At 35.2% G+C, this 16,792-nt stretch overlaps 1 protein-coding gene across 1 annotated transcript in view; it reads right to left on the bottom strand.

The window, feature by feature from the left end:
* LOC137399726 (ATP-binding cassette sub-family C member 2-like) overlaps positions 1-16,792 on the bottom strand; it is a 44,037-nt gene that overhangs the window by 16,014 nt on the left and 11,231 nt on the right. The window contains exons 3-5 of the mRNA XM_068085937.1: positions 16,541-16,720; positions 8,198-8,333; positions 7,276-7,299 (exon numbers count right to left, since the gene is read on the bottom strand). Of these exons, the coding sequence (XP_067942038.1) occupies positions 7,276-7,299; positions 8,198-8,333; positions 16,541-16,720 (340 nt within the window). The remainder of the gene's footprint in view (positions 1-7,275; positions 7,300-8,197; positions 8,334-16,540; positions 16,721-16,792) is intronic.

The following is a 16,792-nucleotide window of genomic DNA, read 5'->3' on the forward strand; positions in this document are numbered from 1 at the left end:
ATGTAAAGGTATAAACACACTAGGCGATATTTAGAGCGATATCGCGCTGCGTGGCGCTAATCTGCGCTAGAATTCACCCAGCGTGCTCATCCAGAGCGATAACGCTAGACTTTCTCTGCACAACTTTATCGCTAGCGAGATGCATTCCGATTGGTTGGATTTTACCAGAATGCAATTTTATGGCGGGTAATTATTTCTTATCGATGTTCACCAACGTACAGCAGCGATAATTTGCTATTTTGTTAATATTGAAACATCTTCAGAACGAGCACTGAATTGTTCATAAATTTAATAATAGCATTCCCAGTCATGTGCACCATACCAAACAAAAATTACAAAAAAAACCAAGTTGAAAACCAACATTTGGAGTCAATCGTTGCACAGGTTGACCATCTTGAGAACGGTAAATATTTAATACATTTGGCCTAAATATAAAAAACCACTACAAAACAAATATGTATAAAATAGTGAAAAATATTACAGTTAAAAATGCAATAATCGTTTTTCTTATGTCTCCTTGTAGTGTAGGCAGTGTACAATCCGTGAAAGTGAGATAGGTTTAATAACAAATGCGTAAGTTGTTTACGTTGTCGCCTAGACGGCGCCATATTGACTGACCTAACTTTATTAACAACTCCGAAGAAACTAATGAGACGGAATTTTATTGGCAGTTTGTGGGCGTGCCCATTATATCGCTTACTAGTGAATCGCTCAAGTGTGTTTATGCACACGCTAGCGATATCTCCGCCCTCCTCATGACGCTCGCGATAAAATCGCCTAGTGTGTTTACACCTTTAGGGAATGGTTGTGATTTTCTTTCGTGTGGAATATAAGTAATGTGTCATATTCATCCTGATGAAGTATCGTTGACTGATTTATTTATGTAAAACCACAGTACTATGATAAAGACTGATTTTGTTTGTTATGTACTCAGCATAGAAAAACATTCATATGTTAATAAAAAAATATAATTATGTTGATGGGAAGGGTTAGCAAAATCTTTGTATCGAGTGATTTATTTTGAGCAGCTGAACGATCTTCTGATAAATCTGCTGTGTAATTATAATTGTTCCTCAAAGTTTTTTGTTTACAATAGAAATATTTAACTCAAATACATAAAAACTATGAATGAAACCGTGTCTTGTCTCTATACGTATGGTATCTAAGAAGCGAAGTTACTTCGGTGGCCGTGTGACATGTGCCCCGAACCGAACCAGCCTCCGAACCGATCCTACGTCGGTTCGGTGTTCGTGTGACCACGCCTTAACTCTGCCTGTCTTCATGGAAAACACCAAATAATGAGATGCAATACAGGATGTGCCTGGCTAAAGCAAGACAAAGCCTATGTGACTAACCGTGCTGAAGCATTTTCTCTCTTCAGTGTTGACTTCCTTGGGGACTCAACTCTTCCAGCATCCTCATAGGAAGTGCCAGTGTCAAGGTCACTCTCTTCAGTCTCATCTAACATAAGGAATTACCTTTATATAACCTTGTTTACTATAATACTATCTATATCTAATACTATTGTTTACTATAATACTACCTATTACTAGTACTATTGTTCACTATAATACTACATATTACTGATACTATTGTTTACTATAATACTACATATTACTAATACTATTGTTTACTATAATACTACATATTACTAATACTATTGCTTACTATAATTCTACATATTACTAATACTATTGTTTACTATAATACTACCTATTACTAATACTATTGTTTACTATAATACTACCTATTACTAATACTATTGTTTACTATAATACTACATATTACTGATACTATTGTTTACTATAATACTACATATTACTAGTACTATTGTTTACTATAATACTACATATTACTAATACTATTGTTTACTATAATACTACATATTACTAATACTATTGTTTACTATAATACTACCTATTACTAATACTATTGTTTACTATAATACTACCTATTACTAATACTATTGTTTACTATAATACTATCTATTACTAATACTATTGTTTACTATAATACTACCTATTACTAGTACTATTGTTTACTATAATACTACCTATTACTAATACTGTTGTTTACTATAATACTGCCTATTACTGATACTATTGTTTACTATAATACTACATATTACTGATACTATTGTTTACTATAATACTATCTATTACTAATACTATTGTTTACTATAATACTACATATTACTGATACTATTGTTTACTATAATACTACCTATTACTAATACTATTGTTTACTATAATACTACATATTATTAATACTATTGTTTACTACAATACTACCTATTACTAGTACTATTGTTTACTATAATACTACCTATTACTAATACTATTGCTTACTATAATTCTACATATTATTAATACTATTGTTTATTATAATACTACCTATTACTAATACTATTGTTTACTATAATACTACCTATTACTAGTACTATTGTTTACTATAATACTACCTATTACTAATACTGTTGTTTACTATAATACTGCCTATTACTAATACTATTGTTTACTATAATACTATCTATTACTAATACTACTGTTTACGATAATACTACCTATTACTGGTACTATTGTTTACTGACACCTTCCTTGAACATTAAGAACTTTCAAATAGCCATAAAATGCTGGATTTTTTAAGAATATCATTTATACTCTGTTAAAATACAACCAAAATGTATTATTTATAAGTAATCCTACAGGAATGATCATGAGATAATTGCAAAAGGCTAAAACTGTATATTTCCAATAAATCGTGAAAACTTCATATATCGTTTGATGGAATCCAATGTGACACTTAACAGTCATTAAGAAGCCTTCATATATCGTTTGATGGAATCCAATGTGACACTTAACAGTCATTAAGAAGCCTTCATATATCGTTTGATGGAATCCAGTGTGACACTTAACAGTCATTAAGAAGCCTTCATATATCGTTTGATGGAATCCAATGTGACACTTAACAGTCATTAAGAAGCCTTCATATATCGTTTGAGGGAATCCAGTGTGACACTTAACAGTCATTAAGAAGCCTTCATATATCGTTTGATGGAATCCAATGTGACACTTAACAGTCATTAAGAAGCCTTCATATATCGTTTGATGGAATCCAGTGTGACACTTAACAGTCATTAAGAAGCCTTCATATATCGTTTGATGGAATCCAGTGTGACACTTAACAGTCATTAAGAAGCCTTCATATATCGTTTGATGGAATCCAGTGTGACACTTAACAGTCATTAAGAAGCCTTCATATATCGTTTGATGGAATCCAGTGTGACACTTAACAGTCATTAAGAAGCCTTCATATATCGTTTGATGAAATCCAATGTGACACTTAACAGTCATTAAGAAGCCTTCATATATCGTTTGATGGAATCCAGTGTGACACTTAACAGTCATTAAGAAGCCTTCATATATCGTTTGATGGAATCCAGTGTGACACTTAACGGTCATTAAGAAGCCTTCATATATCGTTTGATGGAATCCAGTGTGACACTTAACGGTCATTAAGAAGCCTTCATATATCGTTTGATGGAATCCAATGTGACACTTAACAGTCATTAAGAAGCCTTCATATATCGTTTGATGGAATCCAATGTGACATTTAACAGTCATTAAGAAGCCTTCATATATCGTTTGATGGAATCCAGTGTGACACTTAACAGTCATTAAGAAGCCTTCATATATCGTTTGATGGAATCTAGTGTGACACTTAACAGTCATTAAGAAGCCTTCATATATCGTTTGATGGAATCCAGTGTGACACTTAACAGTCATTAAGAAGCCTTCATATATCGTTTGATGGAATCCAGTGTGACACTTGACAGTCATTAAGAAGCCTTCATATATCGTTTGATGGAATCCAATGTGACACTTAACAGTCATTAAGAAGCCTTCATATATCGTTTGATGGAATCCAATGTGACACTTAACAGTCATTAAGAAGCCTTTATATATCGTTTGATGGAATCCAGTGTGACACTTAACAGTCATTAAGAAGCCATCATATATCGTTTGATGGAATCCAGTGTGACACTTAACAGTCATTAAGAAGCCTTCATATATCGTTTGATGGAATCCAATGTGACACTTGACAGTCATTAAGAAGCCTTCATATATCGTTTGATGGAATCCAGTGTGACACTTAACAGTCATTAAGAAGCCATCATATATCGTTTGATGGAATCCAGTGTGACACTTAACAGTCATTAAGAAGCCTTCATATATCGTTTGATGGAATCCAATGTGACACTTGACAGTCATTAAGAAGCCTTCATATATCGTTTGATGGATTCCAATGTGACACTTAACAGTCATTAAGAAGCCTTCATATATCGTTTGATGGAATCCAATGTGACACTTAACAGTCATTAAGAAGCCTTTATATATCGTTTGATGGAATCCAGTGTGACACTTAACAGTCATTAAGAAGCCTTCATATATCGTTTGATGGAATCCAGTGTGACACTTGACAGTCATTAAGAAGCCTTCATATATCGTTTGATGGAATCCAATGTGACACTTAACAGTCATTAAGAAGCCTTCATATATCGTTTGATGGAATCCAATGTGACACTTGACAGTCATTAAGAAGCCTTCATATATCGTTTGATGGAATCCAGTGTGACACTTAACAGTCATTAAGAAGCCATCATATATCGTTTGATGGAATCCAGTGTGACACTTAACAGTCATTAAGAAGCCTTCATATATCGTTTGATGGAATCCAATGTGACACTTGACAGTCATTAAGAAGCCTTCATATATCGTTTGATGGATTCCAATGTGACACTTAACAGTCATTAAGAAGCCTTCATATATCGTTTGATGGAATCCAATGTGACACTTAACAGTCATTAAGAAGCCTTTATATATCGTTTGATGGAATCCAGTGTGACACTTAACAGTCATTAAGAAGCCATCATATATCTTTTGATGGAATCCAGTGTGACACTTAACAGTCATTAAGAAGCCATCATATATCGTTTGATGGAATCCATTGTGACACTTAACAGTCATTAAGAAGCCATTATATATCGTTTGATGGAATCCAGTGTGACACTTAACAGTCATTAAGAAGCCATCATATATCGTTTGATGGAATCCGATGTGACACTTAACAGTCATTAAGAAGCCTTTATATATCGTTTGATGGAATCCAGTGTGACACTTAACAGTCATTAAGAAGCCATCATATATCGTTTGATGGAAACCAATGTGACACTTAACAGTCATTAAGAAGCCATCGATGCAACTTCAGGAAATAGTTAGACTTCAGTAGTTTTTTAAAAAGCTGAAAATCATATAATGTAATTTTCATGGAATTACAAACCGATGCTGAGTATTAAAAACTATGTAAACATTCGAAAAACGTGTTTAATGACTGCTATAAACAGCTAAATTTGAATCTTGAAACAAATAAATTCCCATGTGATAGTACTACCATATTGTGCCACCAACCAAGATGTGCTGCTCAGGGCAAGTTTTGCATCGTAAAGGTGGCACAGATATGAGCAAACATATGTGAATGCAAATGGAGAGCTTGAATGAACGAGTTACTTTGCCTTGTTATGGAGTAGTCAACTGTGTTTAGTGGGTTAATAACGCAATATTGACTTCCTCCATGTACTCATATAACGAGTTCGCATACTCGAAGAGATTCCAATAAAGTTGAGATTGCTGAGCCTTGGAGAAATCTCACTTTAGTATTAGATACTAAAGTATTGAGTACTTCTATCTAACAGAGTATAAAAGATTACAATTGCCATTCGAGCGGAAAAAATTGAAGTATCTTACAATTCGCACCTCAAGAATGACTTGGATGACTCAAGAATGACTTGGATGACTCAAGAATGACTTGGATGACTCAAGAATGACTTGGATGACTCAAGAAGGACTTGGATGACTCAAGAATGACTTGGATGACTCAAGAATGACTTGGATGACTCAAGAATGACTTGGATGACTCAAGAATGACTTGGATGACTCAAGAATGAATTGGATGACTCAAGAATGACTTATATGATTGTAAATCTCAATAGAGTAGGAGTATAGGCAGAGAGTAGGACTTTAGGCTAAATAATAATGACAACAGTTTTTAATAACCAAGATAAACTGTGATTTTTATATTTATTTTCAAATTGAGCTAAATTTTTTCAGATTTGAGTAACAGTAAAATCTTTTATTTTTGTATAGAGTATATGTAAATCCATGGTTTGTATAGAGTATATGTACATCCAGGGTATATATAGAGTATATGTACAACCAGGATATTTTAGTCAAATTCCTTGCATTTTTAACAGCTAACGAATGTGACAACACAAGTGAACATTTACCAAAACCCATTCAAATATTGTTATACCTATTTTCTGAACCTCATATTCGTTCACAATGGCTGCTATAAAAATATATAATGAAATGCAATAGGAATTTAAATTGTTATTAAAGTTAAGAAGCAGTCTTTTACTGCAACTGCTTTGTAAATTAACCATAAAGCTAACAGCATATTAATATATACATATTAATATACATATATATATATTAATATAGATATTAATATATATATTAATATAGATATTAATATATATATTAATATAGATATTAATATATATACATTAATATAGATATTAATATACAGTCAAACATGGATAACTCGAACTTCACGGGACCGGGCAAAAGTGTTCGAATTATCAGAGCGTTCAAGTTATCAGAGCACTGTCACAAGTCCATGTATTTACTTATTTATTAGTAGATACATGTACATCTGCAAACTATAATACAAATCAAAGGCACAAATGGCTTGTTTCAAATTAAATGCTTCTAATGTAAAGTTTAAAACGTTTTTATCAAAAAGTATAGAGATTTTTCTATCACTTGAGATTGGTTTGTTGTTTGAGGAGATGTTATTGCCAGGACGTTTTTTAGAGTGACATTGACAAAACTTGATCGTTGTTGAAATGCTCAAAAGAAAAGACATCTTTTTCTTTTGAGCGTTTTACCCACAATCAATTTTGCTTGAAGTTTATGCAAAGATTACCTTACTTTAACTGGGATTCGTTAAGAGCAACACTCCGAGGCAGTTCAATTAAAAGTTTTACGAGGTTTTACGGTACATTGTATATCACTCACGCTTTTTGAATGGATACTTATTGAATATACATACGTATTCTGTGTTTAGGTCAAACGATGAATAGGTTTTTTAGCTAAGACAACATAAACGTTTAATTACAAATAATTTTAAAACGTTTTAAACATTCAACATTCCGACGTTGATTCCGTGTTGAATCAACGTCGGAAAACTATTCGTCACGGGCTAGCCGGGTCACGCACTGAAGGATTTTCGCCACGCACATACAAAACAACATGCTGTTTTTGTTTTGCATGTGCGTGGCAAAAATCCTTGCACGCGTGACCCGGCAAGCCCATGCTATTCATCGTATAACACAATAAATCAAATTTAACCAAACCTTTAGAAAAGTCGTTGACAAAAATATTTTGCCGATGGAGGTAATAACAACGCTTATGAATTACGAAAAGATGAGGTTTACCTCTATGGCTTTGAATAAAGTGAATTTCTAAAGCGATAACAACCGTTTCGGTAGCCGTTGGGCAAAAAAACAGTTCGAATTAACAGTGTTGAGTTCGAGTTATCTATAGCAATTTATCATTACGTGGGAACGGACCAAAGAAACCGTTCGATTTAACCATGTGTTCGAACTATCCGTGGACGAGTTATCCATGTTTGACTGTATATGTTTATACAGATATTAATATATATACATATTAATATAGAAGCGAACAGTAAATTTTCAATAAAGATGTTGGAATTATCTGCCCACACAATATAAAACTTTGTGGGCTAAGTAGGTTAGAAGACTAAAACAAGAACTTTAAGTCGCTTGAAGAAGGAAATTGTTGAATATTCAGTTAAACCAAATACTGCTTCCTAAAACTGTAAAAGCTAAAATAATGTGAGACTGAAGACGCAAAGAATGTCGCGAAAGATGCGACCTATCTGGCAATGAACGAGTGGAAACTTTCACGATTCAGTGATACCACTGCAGTAACTGTCTTTTAGTCGTACAAAGTTTGACTAAAATATTGACTACCAGGCTGATGACAAAAATCACTTAATGTTTCCGTCTGTTGTACTAAAGGAAGAGAACAACAGAAAGCGAACGCACCTTTAGAAAACTCTTTGAGAAGCTTGGCGAAGGCGCCTTCACGGCTGATTAAGGATTTATAAGAGCCATTTTCAGTGAGTCTACCAGTGTCCATAACATAGATCTCATCTACTTGAGGTAGCCAGTGCAGTCCATGTGTCACCTAAAATAGGGTTTCACATTATGACTCAGTTGGTAATACAAGGATCATGCATGTTGTGTTGTTTCACCTTATGACTCAGTTGGTAATATAAGGATCATGCATGTTGTGTTGTTTCACCTCATGACTCAGTTGGTAATATAAGGATCATGCATGTTGTGTTGTTTCACCTTATGACTCAGTTGGTAATATAAGGATCATGCATGTTGTGTTGTGTCACCTCATGACTCGGTTGGTAATATAAGGATCATGCATGTTGTGTTGTTTCACCTTATGACTCAGTTGGTAATATAAGGATCATGCATGTTGTGTTGTTTTACCTTATGACTCAGTTGGTAATATAAAGATCATGCATGTTGTGTTGTTTCACCTTATGACTCAGTTGGTAATATAAGGATTATGCATGTTGTGTTGTGTCACCTCATGACTCAGTTGGTAATATAAGGATCATGCATGTTGTGTTGTTTTACCTTATGACTCAGTTGGTAATATAAGAATCATGCATGTTGTGTTGTTTTACCTTATGACTCAGTTGGTAATATAAGGATCATGCATGTTGTGTTGTTTTACCTTATGACTCAGTTGGTAATATAAGGATCATGCATGTTGTGTTGTTTCACCTCATGACTCAGTTGGCAATATAAGGATTATGCATGTTGTGTTGTTTCACCTTATGACTCAGTTGGTAATATAAGGATTATGCATGTTGTGTTGTTTCACCTTATGACTCAGTTGGTAATATAAGGATCATGCATGTTGTGTTGTTTTACCTTATGACTCAGTTGGTAATATAAGGATCATGCATGTTGTGTTGTTTTACCTTATGACTCAGTTGGTAATATAAGGATCATGCATGTTGTGTTGTTTTACCTTATGACTCAGTTGGTAATATAAGGATCATGCATGTTGTGTTGTTTTACCTTATGACTCAGTTGGTAATATAAGGATCATGCATGTTGTGTTGTTTCACCTCATGACTCAGTTGGTAATATAACGATCATGCATGTTGTGTTGTTTCACCTTAAGACTCAGTTGGTAATATAAGGATTATGCGTGTTGTGTTGTTTCACCTTATGACTCAGTTGGTAATATAAGGATTATGCATGTTGTGTTGTTTCACCTTATGACTCAGTTGGTAATATAAGGATCATGCATGTTGTGTTGTTTTACCTTATGACTCAGTTGGTAATATAAAGATCATGCATGTTGTGTTGTTTCACCTTATGACTCAGTTGGTAATATAAGGATTATGCATGTTGTGTTGTTTCACCTTATGACTCAGTTGGTAATATCAGAATCATGCATGTTGTGTTGTTTCACCTTATGACTAAGTTGGTAATATAAGGATCATGCATGTTGTGTTGTTTTACCTTATGACTCAGTTGGTAATATAAGGATCATGCATGTTGTGTTGTTTCACCTTATGACTCAGTTGGTAATATAAGGATCATGCATGTTGTGTTGTTTCACCTTATGACTCGGTTGGTAATATAAGGATCATGCATGTTGTGTTGTTTCACCTTATGACTCAGTTGGTAATATAAGGATCATGCATGTTGTGTTGTTTCACCTTATGACTCAGTTGGTAATATAAGGATCATGCATGTTGTGTTGTGTCACCTTATGACTCAGTTGGTAATACAAGGATCATGCATGTTGTGATGTGTCACCTCATGACTCAGTTGGTAATATAAGGATCATGCATATTGTGATGTTTCACCTCATGACTCGGTTGGTAATATAAGGATCATGCATGTTGTGTTGTGTCACCTTATGACTCAGTTGGTAATACAAAGATCATGGATGTAGTGATGTTTCACCTTATGACTCAGTTGGTAAAATAAGGATCATGCATGTTGCGTTGTGTCACCTCATGACTCGGTTGGTAATATAAGGATTATGCATGTTGTGTTGTTTCACCTTATGACTCAGTTGGTAATATAAGGATCATGCATGTTGTGTTGTTTCACCTTATGACTCAGTTGGTAATATAAGGATCATGCATGTTGTTTTGTGTCACCTTATGACTCAGTTGGTAATACAAGGATCATGCATGTTGTGATGTGTCACCTCATGACTCAGTTGGTAATATAAGGATCATGCATATTGTGATGTTTCACCTCATGACTCAGTTGGTAATATAAGGATCATGCATGTTGTGTTGTGTCACCTTATGACTCAGTTGGTAATACAAGGATCATGGATGTAGTGATGTTTCACCTTATGACTCAGTTGGTAATATAAGGATCATGCATGTTGTGTTGTTTTACCTTATGACTCAGTTGGTAATATAAGGATCATGCATGTTGTGTTGTTTTACCTTATGACTCAGTTGGTAATTTAAGGATCATGCATGTTGTGTTGTTTCACCTTATGACTCAGTTGGTAATACAAGGATCATGCATGTTGTGTTGTCTCACCTCATGACTCAGTTGGTAATGTAAGGATCATGCATGTTGTGTTGTTTCACCTCATGACTCAGTTGGTAATATAAGGATCATGCATGTTGTGTTGTTTTACCTTATGACTCAGTTGGTAATATAAGGATCATGCATGTTGTGTTGTGTCACCTTATGACTCAGTTGGTAATATAGGGATTATGCATGTTGTGTTGTTTCACCTTATGACTCAGTTGGTAATATAACGATCATGCATGTTGTGTTGTTTCACCTTATGACTCAGTTGGTAATATAAGGATCATGCATGTTGTGTTGTTTTACCTTATGACTCAGTTGGTAATATAAGGATCATGCATGTTGTGTTGTGTCACCTTATGACTCAGTTGGTAATACAAGGATCATGCATGTTGTGATGTGTCACCTCATGACTCAGTTGGTAATATAAGGATCATGCATATTGTGATGTTTCACCTCATGACTCGGTTGGTAATATAAGGATCATGCATGTTGTGTTGTGTCACCTTATGACTCAGTTGGTAATACAAAGATCATGGGTGTAGTGATGTTTCACCTTATGACTCAGTTGGTAAAATAAGGATCATGCATGTTGCGTTGTGTCACCTCATGACTCGGTTGGTAATATAAGGATCATGCATGTTGTGTTGTTTCACCTTAAGACTCAGTTGGTAATATAAGGATTATGCGTGTTGTGTTGTTTTACCTTATGACTCAGTTGGTAATATAAGGATTATGCATGTTGTGTTGTTTCACCTTATGACTCAGTTGGTAATATAAGGATTATGCATGTTGTGTTGTTTCACCTTATGACTCAGTTGGTAATATAAGGATTATGCATGTTGTGTTGTTTCACCTTATGACTCAGTTGGTAATATAAGGATCATGCATGTAGTGATGTTTCACCTTATGACTCAGTTGGTAATATAATGATCATGCATGTTGTGTTGTCTCACCTTATGACTCAGTTGGTAATATAAGGATCATGCATGTTGTGTTGTGTCACCTTATGACTCAGTTGGTAATATAAGGATCATGCATGTTGTGTTGTTTTACCTTATGACTCAGTTGGTAATACAAGGATCATGCATGTTGTGTTGTTTCACCTTACGACTCAGTTGGTAATATAAGGATCATGCATGTTGTGTTGTTTCACCTCACGACTCGGTTGGTAATATAAAGATCATGCATGTTGTGTTGTGTCACCTCACGACTCAGTTGGTAATATAAAGATCATGCATGTTGTGTTGTTTCACCTTATGACTCAGTTGGTAATATAAGGATCATGCATGTTGTGTTGTGTCACCTCATGACTCAGTTGGTAATATAAAGATCATGCATGTTGTGTTGTTTCACCTTATGACTCAGTTGGTAATATAAGGATTATGCGTGTTGTGTTGTTTCACCTTATGACTCAGTTGGTAATATAAGGATTATGCATGTTGTGTTGTTTCACCTTATGACTCAGTTGGTAATATAAGGATCATGCATGTTGTGTTGTTTTACCTTATGACTCAGTTGGTAATATAAAGATCATGCATGTTGTGTTGTTTCACCTTATGACTCAGTTGGTAATATAAGGATTATGCATGTTGTGTTGTTTCACCTTATGACTCAGTTGGTAATATCAGAATCATGCATGTTGTGTTGTTTCACCTTATGACTAAGTTGGTAATATAAGGATCATGCATGTTGTGTTGTTTTACCTTATGACTCAGTTGGTAATATAAGGATCATGCATGTTGTGTTGTTTCACCTTATGACTCAGTTGGTAATATAAGGATCATGCATGTTGTGTTGTTTCACCTTATGACTCGGTTGGTAATATAAGGATCATGCATGTTGTGTTGTTTCACCTTATGACTCAGTTGGTAATATAAGGATCATGCATGTTGTGTTGTTTCACCTTATGACTCAGTTGGTAATATAAGGATCATGCATGTTGTGTTGTGTCACCTTATGACTCAGTTGGTAATACAAGGATCATGCATGTTGTGATGTGTCACCTCATGACTCAGTTGGTAATATAAGGATCATGCATATTGTGATGTTTCACCTCATGACTCGGTTGGTAATATAAGGATCATGCATGTTGTCTTGTGTCACCTTATGACTCAGTTGGTAATACAAAGATCATGGATGTAGTGATGTTTCACCTTATGACTCAGTTGGTAAAATAAGGATCATGCATGTTGCGTTGTGTCACCTCATGACTCGGTTGGTAATATAAGGATTATGCATGTTGTGTTGTTTCACCTTATGACTCAGTTGGTAATATAAGGATCATGCATGTTGTGTTGTTTCACCTTATGACTCAGTTGGTAATATAAGGATCATGCATGTTGTTTTGTGTCACCTTATGACTCAGTTGGTAATACAAGGATCATGCATGTTGTGATGTGTCACCTCATGACTCAGTTGGTAATATAAGGATCATGCATATTGTGATGTTTCACCTCATGACTCAGTTGGTAATATAAGGATCATGCATGTTGTGTTGTGTCACCTTATGACTCAGTTGGTAATACAAGGATCATGGATGTAGTGATGTTTCACCTTATGACTCAGTTGGTAATATAAGGATCATGCATGTTGTGTTGTTTTACCTTATGACTCAGTTGGTAATATAAGGATCATGCATGTTGTGTTGTTTTACCTTATGACTCAGTTGGTAATATAAGGATCATGCATGTTGTGTTGTTTCACCTTATGACTCAGTTGGTAATACAAGGATCATGCATGTTGTGTTGTCTCACCTCATGACTCAGTTGGTAATATAAGGATCATGCATGTTGTGTTGTTTCACCTCATGACTCAGTTGGTAATATAAGGATCATGCATGTTGTGTTGTTTTACCTTATGACTCAGTTGGTAATATAAGGATCATGCATGTTGTGTTGTGTCACCTTATGACTCAGTTGGTAATATAGGGATTATGCATGTTGTGTTGTTTCACCTTATGACTCAGTTGGTAATATAACGATCATGCATGTTGTGTTGTTTCACCTTATGACTCAGTTGGTAATATAAGGATCATGCATGTTGTGTTGTTTTACCTTATGACTCAGTTGGTAATATAAGGATCATGCATGTTGTGTTGTGTCACCTTATGACTCAGTTGGTAATACAAGGATCATGCATGTTGTGATGTGTCACCTCATGACTCAGTTGGTAATATAAGGATCATGCATATTGTGATGTTTCACCTCATGACTCGGTTGGTAATATAAGGATCATGCATGTTGTGTTGTGTCACCTTATGACTCAGTTGGTAATACAAAGATCATGGGTGTAGTGATGTTTCACCTTATGACTCAGTTGGTAAAATAAGGATCATGCATGTTGCGTTGTGTCACCTCATGACTCGGTTGGTAATATAAGGATCATGCATGTTGTGTTGTTTCACCTTAAGACTCAGTTGGTAATATAAGGATTATGCGTGTTGTGTTGTTTTACCTTATGACTCAGTTGGTAATATAAGGATTATGCATGTTGTGTTGTTTCACCTTATGACTCAGTTGGTAATATAAGGATTATGCATGTTGTGTTGTTTCACCTTATGACTCAGTTGGTAATATAAGGATTATGCATGTTGTGTTGTTTCACCTTATGACTCAGTTGGTAATATAAGGATCATGCATGTAGTGATGTTTCACCTTATGACTCAGTTGGTAATATAATGATCATGCATGTTGTGTTGTCTCACCTTATGACTCAGTTGGTAATATAAGGATCATGCATGTTGTGTTGTGTCACCTTATGACTCAGTTGGTAATATAAGGATCATGCATGTTGTGTTGTTTTACCTTATGACTCAGTTGGTAATACAAGGATCATGCATGTTGTGTTGTTTCACCTTACGACTCAGTTGGTAATATAAGGATCATGCATGTTGTGTTGTTTCACCTCACGACTCGGTTGGTAATATAAAGATCATGCATGTTGTGTTGTGTCACCTCACGACTCAGTTGGTAATATAAAGATCATGCATGTTGTGTTGTTTCACCTTATGACTCAGTTGGTAATATAAGGATCATGCATGTTGTGTTGTGTCACCTCATGACTCAGTTGGTAATATAAGGATCATGTATGTTGTGATGTTTCACCTTATAACTCAGTTGGTAATATAAGGATCATGCATGTTGTGTTGTGTCACCTTATGACTCAGTTGGTAATACAAGGATCATGCATGTTGTGATGTGTCACCTCATGACTCAGTTGGTAATATAAGGATCATGCATGTTGTGTTGTTTCACCTTATGACTCAGTTGGTAATATAAGGATCATGCATGTTGTGTTGTTTCACCTTATGACTCGGTTGGTAATATAAGGATCATGCATGTTGTGTTGTTTCACCTTATGACTCAGTTGGTAATATAAGGATCATGCATGTTGTGTTGTTTCACCTTATGACTCAGTTGGTAATATAAGGATCATGCATGTTGTGTTGTGTCACCTTATGACTCAGTTGGTAATACAAGGATCATGCATGTTGTGATGTGTCACCTCATGACTCAGTTGGTAATATAAGGATCATGCATATTGTGATGTTTCACCTCATGACTCGGTTGGTAATATAAGGATCATGCATGTTGTGTTGTGTCACCTTATGACTCAGTTGGTAATACAAAGATCATGGGTGTAGTGATGTTTCACCTTATGACTCAGTTGGTAAAATAAGGATCATGCATGTTGCGTTGTGTCACCTCATGACTCGGTTGGTAATATAAGGATCATGCATGTTGTGTTGTTTCACCTTAAGACTCAGTTGGTAATATAAGGATTATGCGTGTTGTGTTGTTTTACCTTATGACTCAGTTGGTAATATAAGGATTATGCATGTTGTGTTGTTTCACCTTATGACTCAGTTGGTAATATAAGGATTATGCATGTTGTGTTGTTTCACCTTATGACTCAGTTGGTAATATAAGGATTATGCATGTTGTGTTGTTTCACCTTATGACTCAGTTGGTAATATAAGGATCATGCATGTAGTGATGTTTCACCTTATGACTCAGTTGGTAATATAATGATCATGCATGTTGTGTTGTCTCACCTTATGACTCAGTTGGTAATATAAGGATCATGCATGTTGTGTTGTGTCACCTTATGACTCAGTTGGTAATATAAGGATCATGCATGTTGTGTTGTTTTACCTTATGACTCAGTTGGTAATACAAGGATCATGCATGTTGTGTTGTTTCACCTTACGACTCAGTTGGTAATATAAGGATCATGCATGTTGTGTTGTTTCACCTCACGACTCGGTTGGTAATATAAAGATCATGCATGTTGTGTTGTGTCACCTCACGACTCAGTTGGTAATATAAAGATCATGCATGTTGTGTTGTTTCACCTTATGACTCAGTTGGTAATATAAGGATCATGCATGTTGTGTTGTGTCACCTCATGACTCAGTTGGTAATATAAGGATCATGTATGTTGTGATGTTTCACCTTATAACTCAGTTAGTAATATAAGGATGATGCATGTTGTGTTGTGTCACCTCATGACTCAGTTGGTAATATAAGGATCATGCATGTTGTGTTGTTTCACCTTATGACTCAGTTGGTAATATAAGGATCATGCATGTTGTGTTGTGTCACCTCATGACTCGGTTGGTAATATAAGGATCATGCATGTTGTGATGTTTCACCTTATGACTCAGTTGATAATATAAGGATCATGCATGTTGTGTTGTTTCACTTCATGACTCAGGTGGTAATATAAGGATCATGCATGTTGCATTACTCTTTGGAGCTCACTAAAACCTCAAAGAATAAACCCAACGATTACCATGAGACGAGTTTTGTCTTTAAGAAGTCCATTGGGTCCGATGACATGTTCAAATATGTGTTTACCAACATGAACATCGACAGCGCTGAGAGGGTCATCGAGAAGGTAAATGTCAGCGTTACTGTACACAGCTCTGGCCAAGCTTATTCTCTGCTTCTGTCCACCAGAGATATTTATACCCTGCAGTCATAGGGAATCATTGTAAGTAAAGTAATATTAAACATTCAACTTACTGAGAGATATTTATACCCT

This window comes from Watersipora subatra, chromosome 7 (genome assembly GCF_963576615.1).
Source record: "Watersipora subatra chromosome 7, tzWatSuba1.1, whole genome shotgun sequence".
NCBI lineage: Eukaryota > Metazoa > Bryozoa > Gymnolaemata > Cheilostomatida > Watersiporidae > Watersipora > Watersipora subatra.